Source organism: Tetrao urogallus, assembly GCF_951394365.1.
Source record: "Tetrao urogallus genome assembly, chromosome: 1".
In the NCBI taxonomy this organism is placed as follows: domain Eukaryota; kingdom Metazoa; phylum Chordata; class Aves; order Galliformes; family Phasianidae; genus Tetrao; species Tetrao urogallus.
In genome coordinates this window covers 82,374,343-82,392,788 of record NC_136813.1, presented here as the reverse complement: position 1 = coordinate 82,392,788, position 18,446 = coordinate 82,374,343, and the positions used below count along the sequence as shown (strand labels likewise).

The 18,446-nt window shown below is 37.4% G+C and overlaps 1 protein-coding gene across 1 annotated transcript in view; it reads right to left on the bottom strand.

The window, feature by feature from the left end:
• The window catches only part of SYTL5 (synaptotagmin like 5), a gene marked incomplete at both ends in the record, with an annotated part of 44,760 nt that overhangs the window by 3,455 nt on the left and 22,859 nt on the right, over window positions 1–18,446 (bottom strand). Inside the window, 8 exons of the mRNA XM_079549805.1 lie at window positions 565–673; window positions 3,456–3,617; window positions 5,677–5,779; window positions 6,595–6,773; window positions 7,689–7,754; window positions 10,978–11,070; window positions 14,936–15,042; window positions 16,982–17,111. Coding sequence (XP_079405931.1) covers window positions 565–673; window positions 3,456–3,617; window positions 5,677–5,779; window positions 6,595–6,773; window positions 7,689–7,754; window positions 10,978–11,070; window positions 14,936–15,042; window positions 16,982–17,111 — 949 coding nt within the window. The remainder of the gene's footprint in view (window positions 1–564; window positions 674–3,455; window positions 3,618–5,676; window positions 5,780–6,594; window positions 6,774–7,688; window positions 7,755–10,977; window positions 11,071–14,935; window positions 15,043–16,981; window positions 17,112–18,446) is intronic.

Sequence of the window (18,446 nt, the reverse complement as noted above, 5' to 3'; positions counted from 1 at the left end):
AGTGGGTTTTGTCTCCTCAGAAAATTATCCCTCACTCATTACTAATAAAAATAATGTTTTACTCTAAAATACTAAAACAATATTTTACAAGATGGAATTACTGGTGTAATGCAGCAAAACAAAACAAAGGTAAACTTAAAACGATATAGGCAAGCTTCTGGCCAATTAAGCAAGAACTCAGGGAAGTCTATTACTCTGATCTGTTATAGCACTATTCTACAACTTGTTGAACAAAGAACACAAGGACTACAGTTCAGAAGATTTATGTGTATGTGGCTGTCCCTGGTCATACTGTTCAGTGTCTTAGCTTTTTCTAACTAGGACAGAGCCACACATCAACATTTTACCATGCACACTCTTCTTTCCCTTCCCTCTCCTTAAGTCCAATGTTACACAAGAGGGTAGAGGATAAACCAACTTATGGTTCAGAATTTACACAGATAGAGACAATTAATATATTCAAGCCTGATTCAAATTTTCACTAATTTCATGTCTTCATACTAGCTGAAGATTTTCAATACTCAGAGGGGTGTTACTGTAAACTGTCAGTGATGATTGCTTTACCTTGAAACTGCCCTAGAGGAAGCATCAAGTTTATCTCTGGGGGAATGTAACGTAAAACAACTGTCAGTTCTCCTTTATACTGAAGCCCAACATCTGTTGCAACCTCCACCTGAAAGTAAAAACAAATAAATGAATAGCCCCAAACATAAATCCAGCTAAAGCTAATCACTCACTTTTGCTGTTTGATTTTAACTTTGTTGTACCAATAGTGTTTGAACTGCTTCTTAAACAAATCAAGGTCACACAACAGTAGACACCATATAGTGAACACACACAGGACAGAGAGATATCTAGCATGAATGAGTGAAACAACCAAAGAGAAAACTCAAACTCATTTATAGAGACATAATCTGCTAATTTAAGATGACATTCTCTTGCCCTTACTTATCCCAATGAGGTTTTTACTCCATAATAGATTTCATGGATTTTACAAGAGTCGCTCTTGAGTCACTGCTGGAACAGAGGTGTGGGGAACCATGGCAGGGGAAGAGAAGAGTGCAGCTCTCCAACAGAAAACTGTGAAAACTAAGGTTATCCTCAGTGTCCTTGTCCACTCAGATATTATTTCTGCATCTTTTTTATTTTAAAACATTTGATCTTGCCTAAGAAGAGCACATCCAGGACACTTTTAAAAAGTACCAAGATGGCACTTGACGTCAGTTGCTACAACAAAGGACAAAAGAAAGCCTGTAGTAAATGCTGGTGTATAATTTTAACAACAAGAAATCATCATTTAAATTTTGTCAGTAAGGCAGCTCATTTAAGGCCTCAACTATGTAGGTTTTGCATCAATTTCCCATAAAGGCCATGAGGATTATTTCTGTTATACTGGGGGACAACTGATGGCATAAATTCTCACATCAGGAACAGTTTGCCAACCTTCCCTACATACAATGTGGCTCTAGACTCCGATTCCCTCTTTAACCATAGAAATATTTTCTGTTCTTTTTCTGATTTAATCATGCTCCTTTTGAAAATAAGTGATGCTGTGCTCATAGAAGACGTAGGTCTTAAGGTCTCCAGTATTTTCACTAAAGCTGCTAAATGATACAGGATAAAACAAATTGTACTTTGTCATAAAACCCACAGAATGTTTCACTGCCATTTCTTTCTCCATCATGCAGTTCTTATGAGAGAACAGCACACAACTTGCTGTGTGTTAACCTGTGCATTATTTTTTTTTATTTCAAAATACAATAATTTATTTATATATTTATATATATAATTTTATAATTTCTGAACAACAATCTTAACACCATTTTAAGTTCAGAAACATTATTTATAACAACTTAGGAGTCAGACAAGTCCAATTTCGCATTTTATTTCTTTGTTAAAAAAAGAACAAGTTTGAAAGCCCTTGTGTAATGGGTTTGGAAATAATAAGACAAGAGCTTCTAATTGAAAAGATTTAAATGCTTAGCATCTCGTTACTATTTTTCCTGAAGACTTTTTTTCATCTCCAAACAAGGCTCCCAGACATTGAAATGAGAAGGAGATTACTGCATGAAAAAAAAAAACCTCTCAACTTCAATCAAACTCTAAGCAAAACAAATAGAGGATGCATATCTTACAGTAGCAGAAGAGTTGGTTCTAAATGAAATCTAACACCAGCAAGGGATATGCCAGAGATGTGGCAGATGTTCATTCTACTGCAAGAGCAGAGCCAACATGAGCAAACTATATGATATAAGTTGGGTGAGGGTTGTGCAAGCTTGTAAGAAGGATAATCCTGGTCTGGATACTAAGCTGACTGAAGCACGTTTGCCATCATAAGGCAGTTTCTTTTCCTCGTATCTTGTGTTCCATTTGGGCCACGAAGGAATAGATGCTGATCACTCTTACTAATAAAGCTAAACTAGCAAACTGGAAGTGATCTTCCTTGCTGGTTCTAAAGTGTAAGCTGTCCATATGTTAAGAAGAGACCAATTTCTTTATGTATCTTCTGCGTTACTACTTACTGAAGTATACATTTGATGGCTTAGATGTAAGACCCACAAAAGGTCATGCCCGGAAATTATACAGCAATCAGATTAAACTGTGGAAAATAAGTCAAACAGTCCCTCCTAAAGCCCCAAATATAACATATAGTGTATAATGAGAATGAAATATATAAGTTATCCAAGTCTATCCCGCATCATCTGCAATACAATCTCAGATTTTTCTGTATCAAGAAAAAAAAACTTTCTGAAATAGCAATCTAAACCACTAAAATTCCTGGGGATTCTGGCTGCTGCAGGAGCAAGCAACTCAGTAGCCTTTAATCCTCAACCTTAAAATAACAATTTGAATCTCTTCCAAAAATGCACACCTTTGCCCTTGCCAAAGGGGTGTCCGAAAGACAGAAGTCACCCTGTCTGCAGCTAAGTATAGTGAAAGTCCTATTTCACAAACTAACTGATTTACCTGCTGAGAAGCCTTATCTTATACCTTCCTGGATGGGGTGATTGAGAGATTATAAGTCATTTTGTTACACATGAAAAGAGTGAAGCACTTTGAACTGAAGCAGAAAAAGTCTTTTTCTTTACTAAACTGCTGAGGGCTAGACTGGGATAGCGGTAGAAAAATCAATTAAATCTTTTACTCAGTCATTTTTCCACTGCAGTTTGCAGCAAAATGAACATACAGTTTATTTAAAAGGTGTTTCTTGGTGGTTTTTTCTTCTGTTCTGTTCATTTTTTCTTTTAAGTAGCCAACAACATATACTGTTCCTGAAGTCTTCATGAAAATGAAAATGAAAATGTTCTGACTGAATAAAACACACAGGCACGATTTTCACCTCCATATTAAACAATCGTAAAGTCATCGTTCTATAAATATGTTCCAAAGAAAAAATAACTAAGCCTCACTAAATTTACTTCTCAGTGGTTTCATTGGTCCCTGGAAACCCTTACCTTGGGCTGAAGCACAAACCACTCATCACCCTGACTTTCAAAGTTCCAGGAATCAAATGGAATTTCCACTTCTCCAAGAAAGCTGTTACGTCCAAATCTGTCGTAGTGCCAGACAGAAAGCTGCAGGGTCCTGGTTTCTAGCTGCGTATGACTGATGACATACTACCAACAAAAAAAACAAAACAACCAACAGTAAAAGAAACCCTCAAAATAAGCATAAATAATAGTTTCCATGGAGCCTTTTACAGTAATAGCTAAGTTTTGTGAAGCCCGGAGCAGCTAATAAATGAAGCATGAAAGAGAGATTTGTTTGCTTTGCAAAGACGACTTCAATAGCTAGAAATCTCATAGGAAGCTGTTAAACCTAACTCTTCTCTCTGTATTACTTACTGCGTATTTATGGTCATAAAGTAAATAATAATGTTTAAAACCATCAACCTGTTAATTCCTTACAGCTTATGTAAAGGAAGCAGTTCAATACCAAAGTTTAGTTTGTAAGAAGAAATCCTACTGGTTCTCTCATCACTAAGGACAGGCTGCTGGACACTGCATTCTAGAAATAGTGTTCTCCTCTTCAATTCTATCTTTGTAACTTCAGAATAATTGTTCTGAAAATAAATAAAATTGTACCTGCAACACGTTCACCAAGATGTCTCAGTCTCAGCAACACAGTTTGTTTCAAAAGTTATTAGAAATCCTAACATCATATTCTAGCAAATATACAGAAAACTATAAACATCTGGAATTCTATCTCTGCTTTTAGTAAAAAGCCAATTAATTCCACAAGGTTCACCCTTCTTCGAGTGTTAGTTGAGAAAACCCAGATGTCTTCTTTTTTGTTTGTTCTCAGTGCAATGCCTGGACACAGATATATTCCCCAGAATCTGAAATGGTGAAGCTAGTTGGCTAGCCACGTCAGTAGGCTATTAAAGTATAGATATGTCTACACTGCTTACTCCTAGATGCCAACTATGAGAGCAGCAATATTCACCAATAATGGAATAAACATCCAAGACAAAAGATAAAGACAGATACATACGTACATGCATATATATATATGTTTAATGATACTAACAGTTGCAGCAAATAAATCTAGTTCTTGCTTACCTTCCAGCAATTCAAGTAAATCCTTTGTGTCACAATTTCCATTTTCAGCAAGCTGCTAGTTCTTATCCCTGCAGAGCTCCTTACTAACAAACATTTAGCACTAACTATGAGCCCTGCCAAATAGAGTCTAACACATCCTTTTTTATTTTTTTTATTTTTTTAATCTCGCCACTTCAGGCAAGAATTAACTTTACTATAAACCACTTAAAAATGAAGCTAAACAGGAGACTCTCCCCTGGCAAGCTGCCTGGACAGACCAAGGTAAGTCTACAAAATGGTTTTATAGCCAGGTTAGGTCAAGAGTACAAGCCAGAGAATACGTATTAGCCTCTCTTATAAGAAACTTATTTAAAACATCACCAAAATTCCCTCAAAACTCTTTCAGGATAATCTGAAAAGTCTCTGGCTTTATGACAGCTGGCTGGGATGACTCCAGTCAGTTGACAGGAAGCAGAATCACCAGGAGCCTGTGGTCTAGATGCCAGGCAGCTCATGGGGAACACAAAACCTTTCCAGCCTGCGTAGGCTGGACACAAGTAAGAAGTGGGGATGGAAAGAGAATGGGCACTCTGCTCAACCAGTCCGGCAGGGAGTAGTCTCTTGTTCTCTTTCGCAACATAAAATGAACTTTTTGGGGATGCAGCTAGTGAAGCTGTTGTCAGCATTTTATTACCAAAGTCGGTTCTGCTTTAAAAACAAAGAAAAATCTCCACAGAAAATCACATTTTACTGACAGAGATTATCTTCTCCTAGAAATCAGTTAGGAAGTTTCAAGCGATCTCTGTCTCAGCATCAGTTGCTGATGTAGGGCTTGTAAAATCTCTAAGATGTGTTTAACTCTGAGATCGCGTTAGATGGGAACATCAATAGTTTTGATAGAGACCTACAGAAATCAACAGAAGTTTTACCTGTGAAGAGGAGAACCAAACAAAAACAGTTCCTCGGTGCTGAGAGTCAAAAATTACAACTCACACAGTTACCATATGCTTTGCTTTACTTTCTTTCTGAGGCATTGTTTTTAAACCCTAATTCCCGTACAGGAGCATTTACAGAGAGTGCCTATGAGCACAAGTGGAACATTCATCACAGCCCATGGGAGAGACGGCGTTCTCACCTTCAGCGTTTCATTAAATTCCGGATTGGTGCTGTTACTCTTAATTTTGGTCTTGCGTTTACTTTGGCGGGACTTATCAGGCAGGAGGTAAGCTTTGACGTATCTGTGGATCAAGCAGTAAGTTATTAACGAGGAATAAAAAACAAAAAATCTGAGCAAGGACCTGCCATTGCTGCATGAGCAGTAAGAACGAGGAAATGAATTTCTGCAGTCTAAACAATGTATGTATGTAACAGCCAATATGTGAAACATGGTAAGGTATGGTCTTTCTCTGCAAACACAGCAGTGCTGGTCTTATAGGATCAGAACAACACAACAGCAGGGTTAAATCAATTCAATCATTCTCAGAAACGCAGAAAACTTTCCCAACATTTTCCCTTGTACAGTATTATGACTCTTGACTGGTTATATATCACAATGTACATCCAGAAAGTAGCTGAGATTGAAACAAAATCATATTTGACATACAACAGGATTAGAGATGATGAAATATACTATGAATTCCTAATCTATGAGAACTGACATATTATACTGAAAACTATAATGTGAATCCCAGAAAACATTGTCCTAGCAACGTTAATCTACTGATGCACAGCACAAAGCTATTTTTCCCTCACTCCCTCCAAAACATTGCTCCTCTTCTATAGTTTAGCTTTGCTCCTAGGAGTAAGAAATCAATTCAGCCTCCCTATTAATTCTTGATTTTGCCCTCTCGCAGAGAATACTAGCAAATAGGTTGATGATTTAAGTAACATTGTTTCCTCACAATATGTGCACACTACCCTAAGAAACATAATGAAAATGGGTTTCCCATAGAGAATGCTGGCCTGTAGCAGGCTATGTCATTGCTGACTACAGTGTGCGATGTGTTGGAGAACAGCCCTAGCAGGGCCTAAAAAGCATATTCTGTGTGCTTACGGATCAGTCCTTTGTTTTTTCTCATCCACAATGGCCAGGTTTCTGCAACTTTTCACCAGGATGTTGAGCGCACCTGTTTTGTAGCTGTAGTTGATTTGGAGAAGGATTTCACCACTGACCTTCACGTTGCTATAGTCACCAGTTTCACTGTATACACTCAGCATGCTGTTAATGCTGGTCTGCAAGGGGAGAGAAAAAGGACTTAGAAGCTTAAGCAAAGTCCATTTTCCAGAATCTGCTTTTCATGGGGTCACAGATACTGTCTCACTTGTTAAGACTTGCTTTGAAAAGAGATAGAAGAAAGAAAAGAATACCACTGGCTTATATTTGATGTAAAGGGAATAAGAACTATAACTGAGAATAGCTTATTTATCTAGACAGTTTATGTTTTTTACATGCAAGACTCAAACCTACTTATAAACATGACTAAATGTAAATTATCACCATTGGACTCATGCATGAAATAAAGAACAGTCAATCTACATCAACTGTAAGCTCACATAAGCTCCAAGCAGACAAAAAACAACTCTTTGGCTCAGCTGTCCACCTAATTCTTATTGAATATCATGAGATAACTGCTGACGGAACCATTAGAAAAAGCTCTAAGGATGATTCCTTAATGAAAATGGTATAAAAACACGCTTGATTAAAGTGACACCAACCTCTCATTTGCAGTTCTAAAAGAATTAGCAAAATTCAATACCCACTGCAATTTTCCTAAAGCCAAAAAAAAATTTAGCAAAAATCCCACAAAATCTTCCACTGTATAATATATCATGCCCTGATCTTTTTTTTTTTTTTTTTTTTCTGCTGTCCTATGCAGTATTGCAACAGGAGTATCCTCCTCCAAAAGATTTCACTGAGAAAAGAATTGAATGTTTTTAAAGAAAATTGGAGCAATGTGCAAAGACATTTTCAGAAGAAAACACTTGGCAGGTTTCTAGTCTTTGACTAAGATTACTCAAAGAGATGCATAACAATATAAATCTTCACTACATAAAACTTTGCAAGACATACAGATACAGTTTTCAATTCAGAGGGAAAAAAGAGAAATCTTCAAAAGTAAGTTAAGCAGAGGATTGCTGAGAACTCACAGTATCACCATCTGTTTCAGGCACATTTAAGAAGTTCCATTTTCTGTCAGAGCCCTCTGGGAAGTTCTTTAAAGAAAGCAGTGCAAAAAGTCAACAGAAAACAGCATTAGATAGCTGCAGTAAGAAAGAATAAATGCAGTGATAATGCATTACCTATACAGACAGGTAAATGCAATTCACATCACAAAACAACAGCAAGAAAGAAGGAAAAGATATTGCCAAATCAGAGACATGCAAAGTGTTTTCCAAATACTTCAAGTGGCGACACATGGCTCAAGGTGATTAAAAAGAAATGAAGTTATCTGCTGTCTCAAAAAGAAAAAAAATTAGATTTGTATCAGATTGTACTTGGATGTGCCCCAGTTACACCTCTGTGAACTCAGTTCTTACTTAGGCTAGTCAAAAGGTGAGCACTCCTGTATTGCAGCAGTGGTGCCTTTGTAAACAGCAACAACAATAACAACAACAAAAAAAGCAGTTTCTCTGAGGAGTTTGTAAGTCCAGATGGAAAAAAGTATGCATAAATGTATAAACATGTCACTGGGGGGAAAAATACAGTTACAGAATACTGGGGAAAACACTTTCCAGTGTCTGCTCATTTGAGCAATATCTGAAAGTCTCAACAATGAATTCATGGGAAACTACATCCTTCCCTGACAGCTACAGGAAGGAAGGAAGAACAGAGTCCGGGAGAAGAAACAAAAAAGAAAATAACCATCCATATATCCATCTCAAAAATCTAATAAGGTTACACCAATGTGGCCAGAAGGAATATCTGTCCTCTTGAACCCAAATATCCTTTAGGTACATTGGCAGCAAGGGAAAAACAGCTGGGAAATCCTAAGCGCATAGATGACCTCTGACCTTAGAATCTACGCAAAAGCAATTTCTCAACTGCTTAGAAACTGCAATATGACACATCTTCTTTCTGCACATTCTGTTCTGTGGAAATTACAACAGCCTTTACATGCACTAAACGCAGCGTCCCTAGGAAATCTAATCATTTTCCAGTTGCATTAGTAAACAAGCACTGCACACGAAGGTTGCTTAGCCTCATTTTAGCCCATCACTATGAACTACACTTGTTCTGAATCTTATCTTACAGGAACAGGAAGGCACAGGAACAACTCAGTCTTAATGATGTGACAGGACTTGACAGCCACACATTGATGTGCTTAGAAAAGGAATCAGTGAAGGATTCAGGGAAAACTAAGTAAACTGTACATGTATTAGTTTTGGAAAAACAGAAAGAAAACACCATAATGCTAAGCTACAATTCCTGTTTAATGCCATTTTTCATTCCTATTTTCACTCTTGAAATGCACTTGAAGCCCACTGTTCACTAACAACATTACTGCAATGTGACATAATAATAGTACAGTCATTTGACAGGCAAGAAAAATACAGGAAAAAAATTGTATGAGGCAGAAAGCTCAAAGGCATATAATAAGAAAAGGAAAAAAATAACACAAACACAAGGAAGCCACAATGAACCTGTAATACTGATATGTTCTTAAGTGAGTAGTAGCTGGCCTTTCAAAATTTCTCCATTAGCACTGCATGCAGTAACATTAACAATCACTTTAGGATGAGTACAAAGAAATAAGAGCATTAAGATGTGAGATTACCTCAAACCTCCAGCAGCAGCAAAGCTGCACTCTGCTTAGGAAAAGGTAAAAAATGGACTCTACATAAAATGGATGAAATCCAATGTACAGGCAGAATTCTGCCTACAGAACACAGAGAGAAGGATCTCCAAATACAGTTCCTCAATTAATGGGATGAATTGAGAAAGCACTTAAGTGCTTGCAACCTTCCTACCAATATTCAGAGGAAAGAAAAACAATTCTGCCTGTAAAATCATTGGCCAGCAAGGATTGGAGACAATGAGTCATAGTCAACCTCAGAGAAGTGGGTTTTATTAGACCAACATCAAACAAGCCACAATAATTTGGTGTGATGTGCCACATACTTCTGTTGTAGCTGTTTCTGCAAATTACACAAATTAAAAGGGAAAAAAAAAGGCCTGGACATGGGCAGAGCTGCGATACCAAAATGTTCTCCATGGACACTTCTCTCAGCCCTTTGTTGTTCTCAGATAAGCCAAGTTTGGGTTCAGCCAACACCATCTCTTTGGGATCAAGAACTTTAATGTGTATTCCCACAGCTCTGCCTGCAGGAAGACTAATGGGAATACAGTCTGAAAAGAACAGTTCACCAATCAGTGTCATGGGCCATATTTTCTCTCCCCTTTTAGCATAAGACTCCCCAGCTATCCATTCTCTTCAATTCTTTCACCCTGTATCTGTTGTTTGTTGGAGCCTACTGCTGCACTGTGTGCTGGCCAGAGCTATTCTCAGCACAAGGCATGAAGAATAGTGGCTAAATAATGCTCCAAGACATCACTAGAGATGAGATGCACACATCTTGAGTGTCAGATACCAGTAATGCAGTACACACTACGTCTTCATAAACTAGACATGTTAAAGACTATTCCTACTAATTGTTCTTATCACAGTGAATAACTGACTGTAAAAAGAGCTGCATAAGACTTGTTATGCTAATTTTGTTGCATGCCAAGCATTCATAACAACCTGAAAATGCAACCATTCAAAACCAACACCAAGTTGCAACAGATAACCAAAAGACTCAAACATCTGATTTATATTATTCAGTTTGTGGGCATGACTGACATAAAGAAAATTACCACAGTTATTTTAGGAGGTAGAAAAGCTGGCACCCACCAGAACCCCCCAATATCTCCTTCCTCATTGGAAAAAGAAATACTTTTTGAGATTGAGGTGGTGCAACAGTCCTGTCACAGTTAATGGAAGAACGAATATTTGTGTCCCAAGAACCTTAGCATTCAGAAAACAAAATAAGGTGAGAGAACACACCACAGCTTTGTTCTACTTATTTCAAACACATTAAATGCTCCTCTGGAAAGCTGAGTCGCCACATTCTGCAAACATCTATGGCTTTCCTTCCCCAAATACTAGCTTGGCAGTAACCTGAATGTGTAGACAAATCTGTTGATGAATAAAGGATGTAGCTTCCCACATGTGCTTAGAGATTGATGTCTTAGCTCTGAACAATGGAAAAATCTTAATAGTCAGAACACTCTATCTAAAAGCTAAAGGATGTTCCTCGACTGTAGGATGAAATGGCCAGGAAAACTACTAAAATATAAACTGTAATGCTTGCAAGTGGTACAGTGTTTATCTCCATTTTGAAGAAATAATGGTCTGATATGAAATGAAAAAAGCAAATTTTCTACTCAAGATCTTACTCTTGACAATCCACTTGTCAGATGTCCATGTTTCCTTGAATAACGAGAGGCTACGATGTCATCAATATCTTCTTCTGTTTCATCCAGAGAATCCTAAATGAGAAAGAAATGTGCAATTCAGTCATTGTGTTCTCCACTGTATTTGGTCAGCCTCTGTCCCCTGACATTGTTTCACATATTTTCTGCTTGGGCAAGATGGCACAGGATGCATTTAGAATTCTAATCTCCAGAGGAATTTTGAACTAACGTTTTCCATATTTTTGCACAGGTACACAGCAAAAAAAAAAAAAAAAAAAAAAAAGAAAAGAAAAAGAAAAAAAAAGAGGCCATCAGATTTCAGGTTTCAACTGCTTAAAAAATGGAAGAAATGACACACACACTCGCTATCTTATGCTGTAGACATATAATTTTGCATCATCAATAATTGTTCACATAAAAAAATTCTTGCATTAAAATAATGCATTATTGCAATAATAATCAGAAAAATCGCAAAGAAATCATTAGTTGCACACCTTCATAGATATATATGGGTGAATTCTAATAATCAAGACTGAAATCTAACATCCTTAGCTCATATCCAGGAAAAATATATTATTTTTTAAATACAGCAATAAAGTAAAACCTAACAAGAAACTTAGTATCTGGCTGATAGTACTAATAAGATTCTTAACTTGAAGCAAAAATTACAGGGAAAAAAAAGTCATCTTCCATTCTATTCAGAGCAGCTGGGAAATTTCAAGGATCTCTTTAAGCCTCATGGCAGGTATTGTTTTTATGGAGGCCAAATGTACAAATCCTTTATATCTGCTTTGCAACTATACAAGTCACATGTGACAACCTACCTCAGTGGTTGCACAACCATTCTCTATACCTTCTAAACTAAACAGAGATCACACAGACTTATATCCTAATTAGGAAGAACAGCAGAAAATAAATGCTGCTGGAGAGTTAAACTGTCATTGTTTATTTAAAGATCTGCAAAGTGCTCATTATTAGTATGAATAAAACTAGCTGTTACTTCTCTAATCCTTTGCTCCAGTTACTGAAATGAATCAGCTGAAAACTATGCAAAATTTTCTATAACTACTTTCCAACCACAGTCGTGCACATTTAACGTTGAGCAAAGGGAAATGAGGACAAGCCATCACTTTATTCAGGACAAAAAATTACATAGTGAAGCAAAAAAAAAAAAAAACCCAAAAAAAACCTTTTAGCTTCACGTTTTTACAATGAGCCTCCTCTGATGGTGTGTTTCCTTCCTTTTCTACTTGGGGTCCACTGCAGAACAAAATGTCATAGATACTTCACACCGTAAACAAAATGTCCATAGAGACCCAGGCACAACATAGTATGCTATTCTCATGAGAAACACTGTTAAATCCTTCAAAAGTAAATAAATTAATTAATTCAAAAAATTAAATAAAATAAACAAGCACTTATCACTTCTACTCTCCTTATTGACTTTAGAATTCAAGCGACACAAAAATATGAAAATGATACCGGCAAGATGTTCTTCCAGCCAATGCATCAAAGAGAAGCAATTCTGGTAATACAACCCAACTCTTTCCTTTACACTGCTGTATCCACATATGTGGTGTTAAAAATCAAGTGCTGAATTTTGATTGGTGAATAGTTATACACAGGACAAATCACAGTGAGGTACCATCTTCGCCGTGGGATGTTTAAGTTTTAGACACTCAACTGTTGACAGCCCTTCTGTGACTGGGAGCTGTAGAATCACAGAACACCCTGAATCGGGAGAGACCCATAAGGATCAGCAAGGCCAACTCCTGGCTCCACAAAGCACCACCCAAAATTCAAACTCTGTTTGAAAGAGCTGAGTCCTAACGGTAAGTACGTGATCACCAATTTTTGTCTGCAAGCGATAATATAAATTTAAAACAAATGGTTACCATTTAACATAAGCACTTAATTCCTTCTCCACTACAATGATTATGTTTCTCAGTCGGTGTTACAGAACAGTAGCTACATAATTGGTTAGTGTTATTAGCTTATATAAGCCTATTAAAGTTAGAGCTGGAAGGACACTAATCTTGTGGTCTCCAGTGGGAGTTACAAAATGCACATTATCCAATTCCTTCTAATAAAGCAGCTGAACATGTAATGAACACTACTTGGTCTGGAATTCAATGCACACCTCTCAAGATAAGGTGCACACAACTGAGAGCAGCACTACATGTTTAGCTGGCTCCTTGAAAAATACCACAGCATGCAGCTTTCTTGTCCCTTCCCACTTCCAAGAGTAAGAAGAAAAATACCACTCAATCTCTATCTCTGTATGTAAGCGGTGCTATTGATAAAGCTGGGAGCAGAGCAGCAAAAATCCTTTTTCCACCTTTCCAGCTGGCAATCTGCTTATCTTATTAATGTGTGGCATCTCTCACACCACTACCGTTAGTTCCCATCACCTACAAGAGACTAAAGGGCCTCAGCTAGGTCCACCAGCCAGTCAAGATGAAGGAAGTCATAATTCTTCTCAGACTAAAGGAACTGTTGTAATTTTCATCAGATATTCTTATTTTTGTCTCTTGTATCAAGCACCAAAACTAAACCCCAGTGGGAGTATAACCTTCATCTCAAAACACAGCATTCATATGCAATCTAAGGCAAGACACTGAAGTAGTCCCAGAGTCAAACTACCCTAAAAAATATGCTGAGATGCAATCTGGCATTTCATTTAGAGAAAGCAAAAACTCCCTTCCGTGTACAAGGAAGGCAAAAATCAAATAACCTAAAACTACTCTGGATAAGACATTTCTGGTGCATGCCTTAAAGAAATTCCCAAGTGACAACTATCACACTCTGTACAACTAGACCAGGAAACCAACATAAAATATTTAAAGCTCTTATTTTCTTATTTTATGGTTTTCTTCTGCCATCTTTTCCAGCTTCTAAATCAAGAACGCACCCTTTTTCTTTACTAAAATTAAATAATAAAACATTAATTTTTGAAGGTTATTTCAAAATAAATCTGATGCACAGAAATGGCTTGTTATTCCCTAAATGTTTCATCCGAACAGAGCAATGCTGCAGGCAAATTCACTAGGTGTTTACAACCCAAGAAACAGATGGGAATCCCAACATGCTGTTTTCCACAAATCCTCAACTATCAAACATTACAAGAAAGGGACACATCTCCTATGGCCAATGCCCTTCTGAAAAGAGCAGATGATAGGAAAGTATTATGGCAAAAGACAAAACATTACTGTTGCAGCAGGTAATGTTTCTTTTCTCTTTTTTTCTTTTCTTTTTTTTTTTTTTTTTTTTCAAGCTAACCATTTGCATTTGGAAACTTCAAAACAAACTATGATTAGATGAAAAAATGTTCAAATTACTCTTTTCCTCATGCATACTCAACAAGCTAGGATTTTTTTTCTTTTCATGGCATCGATGCACACCTGCAACTTGTGCATCTGTCTTGAATACGTGCATAATGTGAGGGGGAAGTTAGCTATCACATCAGGAAAGGCAGTCCTTACAGACCACACAAAAAGAGGAATGCAGATGTATGTAAGAAACTGATTAACAGAAAGAAGAGATTGGCAAAAGTGGTGGGAAAGATAGGGAGGGCTTCATCTTCCAAAGAAACAAGGCAAAAGACAGAAACAGATAAAGATTACAGCTGATACAGTATTTTTCAGCATAAAAATTAAAAATGAAGAAAGTAGGAGTTAACAGCACTTTGGAGTATCTATAATCTAGAGCCTGAAATTCAGTGTTATTCACCTGAAAACTCAAAAAGTAGCAAATTAATAGCAAACTGTTATTCATTGGAATCATTCTACAGCCAACAGACTAAAGAAAAATGAAACTGTTTAAAAACTCATTAAATACCCCTCAACTTAAATTTTGTATCACTTATACATACAGTGCTGATTTTCTAAGACTGAGCAAACACGATTTCTGCCAGATAAACATTCACATGTTTACAACTCACCAGCTCCTCATCTAAGGCGCTAGGTACAGATTTGCTTCTTACGCTCAAGGTATCCTGTTTTCCTTCAGAGTAAGATTCACTCAAATCCATCTCAGATCGGCTACGGTCTAGAAAATGAAAGTAACAAAGCAGTTCATTACGATTTTGTGTAAAGAATACTGCCACTTTTGCCTTGCTACTCTTTACTAAGTGCTGTCTCAGACCGATTTTAAAGGAAAAACGTTAAAATTGCATTTCTGTACACATCGCTCACAAACTCTATGTCAAATGACCATCATGACGAAAAATAGAAAAACATTTTTTATGGTGCTATTTGGCCTTCTGCCAACATTTTTCACGTGCACTTTTTATCTGATGTAATTGTTTGCGGTGGATGACATGACAGATCAAGCTTTTGACTTCATATGTTAGACCTATTACCTTGGAATACTGCATTACTTGGAATAATGCCCAAGCATTTCTAGAGACGACAACATTACCTACCATAACCAAAAACCCTTCAGCATCTCCTTCAGATTTAAGCAGCCTGAGATACAGAAGGGCACAAAAAACATTTCTGCCACCACTGTGCAGAAAGGGTCAAAGCGAGTAAGTCTCGAATTCTACATTTTTTTTAATTTCCACAAGTTTCTCATCCCTTCTTTAAAGGCACAAGAGATGCTAGATATTTTAGAGAAATATTTTCTTCGTTCTCCCCCTTAAATGTTTTGTGCTACTATTCAATAAATAGATTTTAAAAAATGAAGAGAATACTTCTACATCCTGCAGATAAGAATCTGTAAAGTTTTCTGCTGTCCATCGTCTTCTGGTCTATAACTGATGTGACAGGAAAGGTCTGCATTTTGAGCTTATGCCATAGAATCACAGAACAGTTTGGGCTGGAAAGGACCTCAAAGCCCACACCACCCCAACCCCTGCCATGGGTAGGGCTGCCCCCACCAGCTCAGGCTGCCCAGGGCCCCATCCAACCTGGCCTTGAGCCTCCAGGGATGGGGCACCACAGCTTCTCTGGGCAGCTTTGCCAGCAGCCTCTGAAATCCCCCAGAAATAAGACAACAAAGAGTCTGAGGGATGTTCCCAAGCTGCCTCCAATTTTGCTCAGCATCTACTTTAGTAAAATGAGGCCAGCTCTTAAATGCTCAGAAAGCCTGTAATTTGTAAGGCAGCAGAAGCAGAAGAAACAGTCATTTCAGAAATAAAGTAATAGCCAGGAATGCCTCTGCCAGGAATTGCATAATGCAGTATTCTCAAAGAAACCCTGATGCTTTCAAGTGGAAAAAAATCTAAGGTGAGGACTGTAACTCCTTTGATTAACTCAGTGGGATATGTCACTAGGTTTCTGCTTTGGGCTAAATTCAGATGAAAGAGAGTGATCCCTGTGCTCTTCTTCAGAGAGAAACGTGAATCTGAACCCACTCTGTTAGCCTGTAAGAAGCAGAGTAAAAGGCAGAAGAGTGCAGGACACACCTGCCTCCCATTTCAGGTAGGAAAGGAGGATCTCCACCCACTGATGCAAAGAGGCTCTTCCTGGGCAAGCCTCATTTACCTAGCAGCCTCCAATGAAATGAGGTAAATCACAGCTAAAGCAAGTGTTCAATGCATCATGTATAAGAACCAAAATGATGTGACAGCTGTAAGGGACTTGTTATCTGACAGCTCATTGTTTCTCAGTGTGATTTGTTTCTGGGCAAAGATGGTGTGAAATGTAATCATATTGCATACAGATAGCTCACAGATAGTATTTTATGTGGTTGGCCACACAGGGAACGATTTAACAATGTGAAACTGTGAATAAAAATCTTGTAACAAGTCCTAGAGTATATCTTTTGCCAGTAAGGATTACCATATTTTCAAACGTGAAACTTATTAAGTGGCATAAATTTAATTAGAAAAAAGATGAATTTAGTAGGATGAACATCAGCAAGTACATGACTCTTATACCTGATCTTCTGATGTGCATTAAAAACAGAAATCACAAACCCACAAGAATAGCCATAATCTTCTAATGATAAGGGCTAGCAGAAAAAAAAAAGACTTAATACTTGCCTGATGACAAAGATACTCTAGAAACTGCAATGGAAGGTGTTCCTGATGCATTTCTATGGTGCTTCTTTACTAAATCTTCAGGTACACTTTCACTTGCTGGAATAATCATGCCATTTTCTGAACCAGTGTCCTGCTCAGTAAGAAAAAAGCACATCCCAGAAATACAAAAATTGAACTTACTTACCATCAGTCTACAAAAGCACCATTTCTATTAATTTCCAGAAATCCAAAGCTTCTTTAGCACCTGGACTATAGCTGATTATATTTAGTTTACCACTTAATCTGTGCTGCTTAATGCAGATCATGCATAAAATTTGCCAAAAATTGCAATTCATGGGTACAGTCTGAGTTCGCAACTGAAAAATCAGAGTAATACATCAGGAGTGAGGGAAGGAAAGTAAAAAAAAACAAACTATACTATGCTAATTTAGCCTAGAAATTACGTAAAACAAAAAAAGAAGAAAAACTATTGGCTTTATACCAGCATAATTTGTCAGGTTAGAAGTAAATGGATTTGAACTAATTAAATTATGATGGCATAATTCCTTAAATAAAGCTAGTATGCTTGATATTATTACTTTTTTCTTGCCTTCTTGTACAAGGAATAGATAACAACATCAACTGTGTCCAAATTGAATGGATTTGTCTTTTTCAATGACATCTAATGCACTTAAAATAAATACAACCTGTGTGCTAGCAAGAATATAAATAAAACAAGTATTAACTTATTTACAGCACTCATAACTGGCCTTCACAATACTAATTCATTTTTATAAAAGATTATAAATTAGACAAAGTACTTGGAAGCTGGAAAAAATGGATGTGTTCTCGCAATGAGATGGAGTTCAAAAGCTCATCTATTTCTTTCCAGTGACAAAAAGAATTATCTCTGACTATAAATTTGACTTTCCTTCTATACAACTTGTGTTGTTGCAACTTGGATCAACTTAGAATGATAGAATCATTGAAGTTGGAAAAGAACCCTTAAGATCATGTAGGCCAACCGTCAATCCATCACCACCATGCCCACTAACTGACCGGAATAAGCCTGATTTCTTAGGAGGGATGACCAAAATGAATGCAGGATGGTTGTTCCACCCAGCAGACAGCCAAGAGCACCTGTCTGATAAAGGAATGAAGACGGTGTTTGCTTCTTGCTGAAGTGAGCCAAATCCTGCTTATTATGAAGCAGCCAAGGATGCTGACCCAGACATGGCCATCTACATCTCTAGAGGCCTAATAACAGCAAGTAAGAGGAGTCCCAGATGTTTCATTTTGACAGCATCTAGCACACATTGTGTGCTATGCCATAATTTAATCAAATCCAAAAAATTAAGATAGGTACTGCCTGATTTTCTGCAATTGCTGATCTTTTCCCTCAGAAGCCGGGGGGGGGTGCGCTGGGCCCTGCATGCTGGAGAGTCACATCCTTAGCTCACGGCACTTATTCAAGGCCCTACAGTGT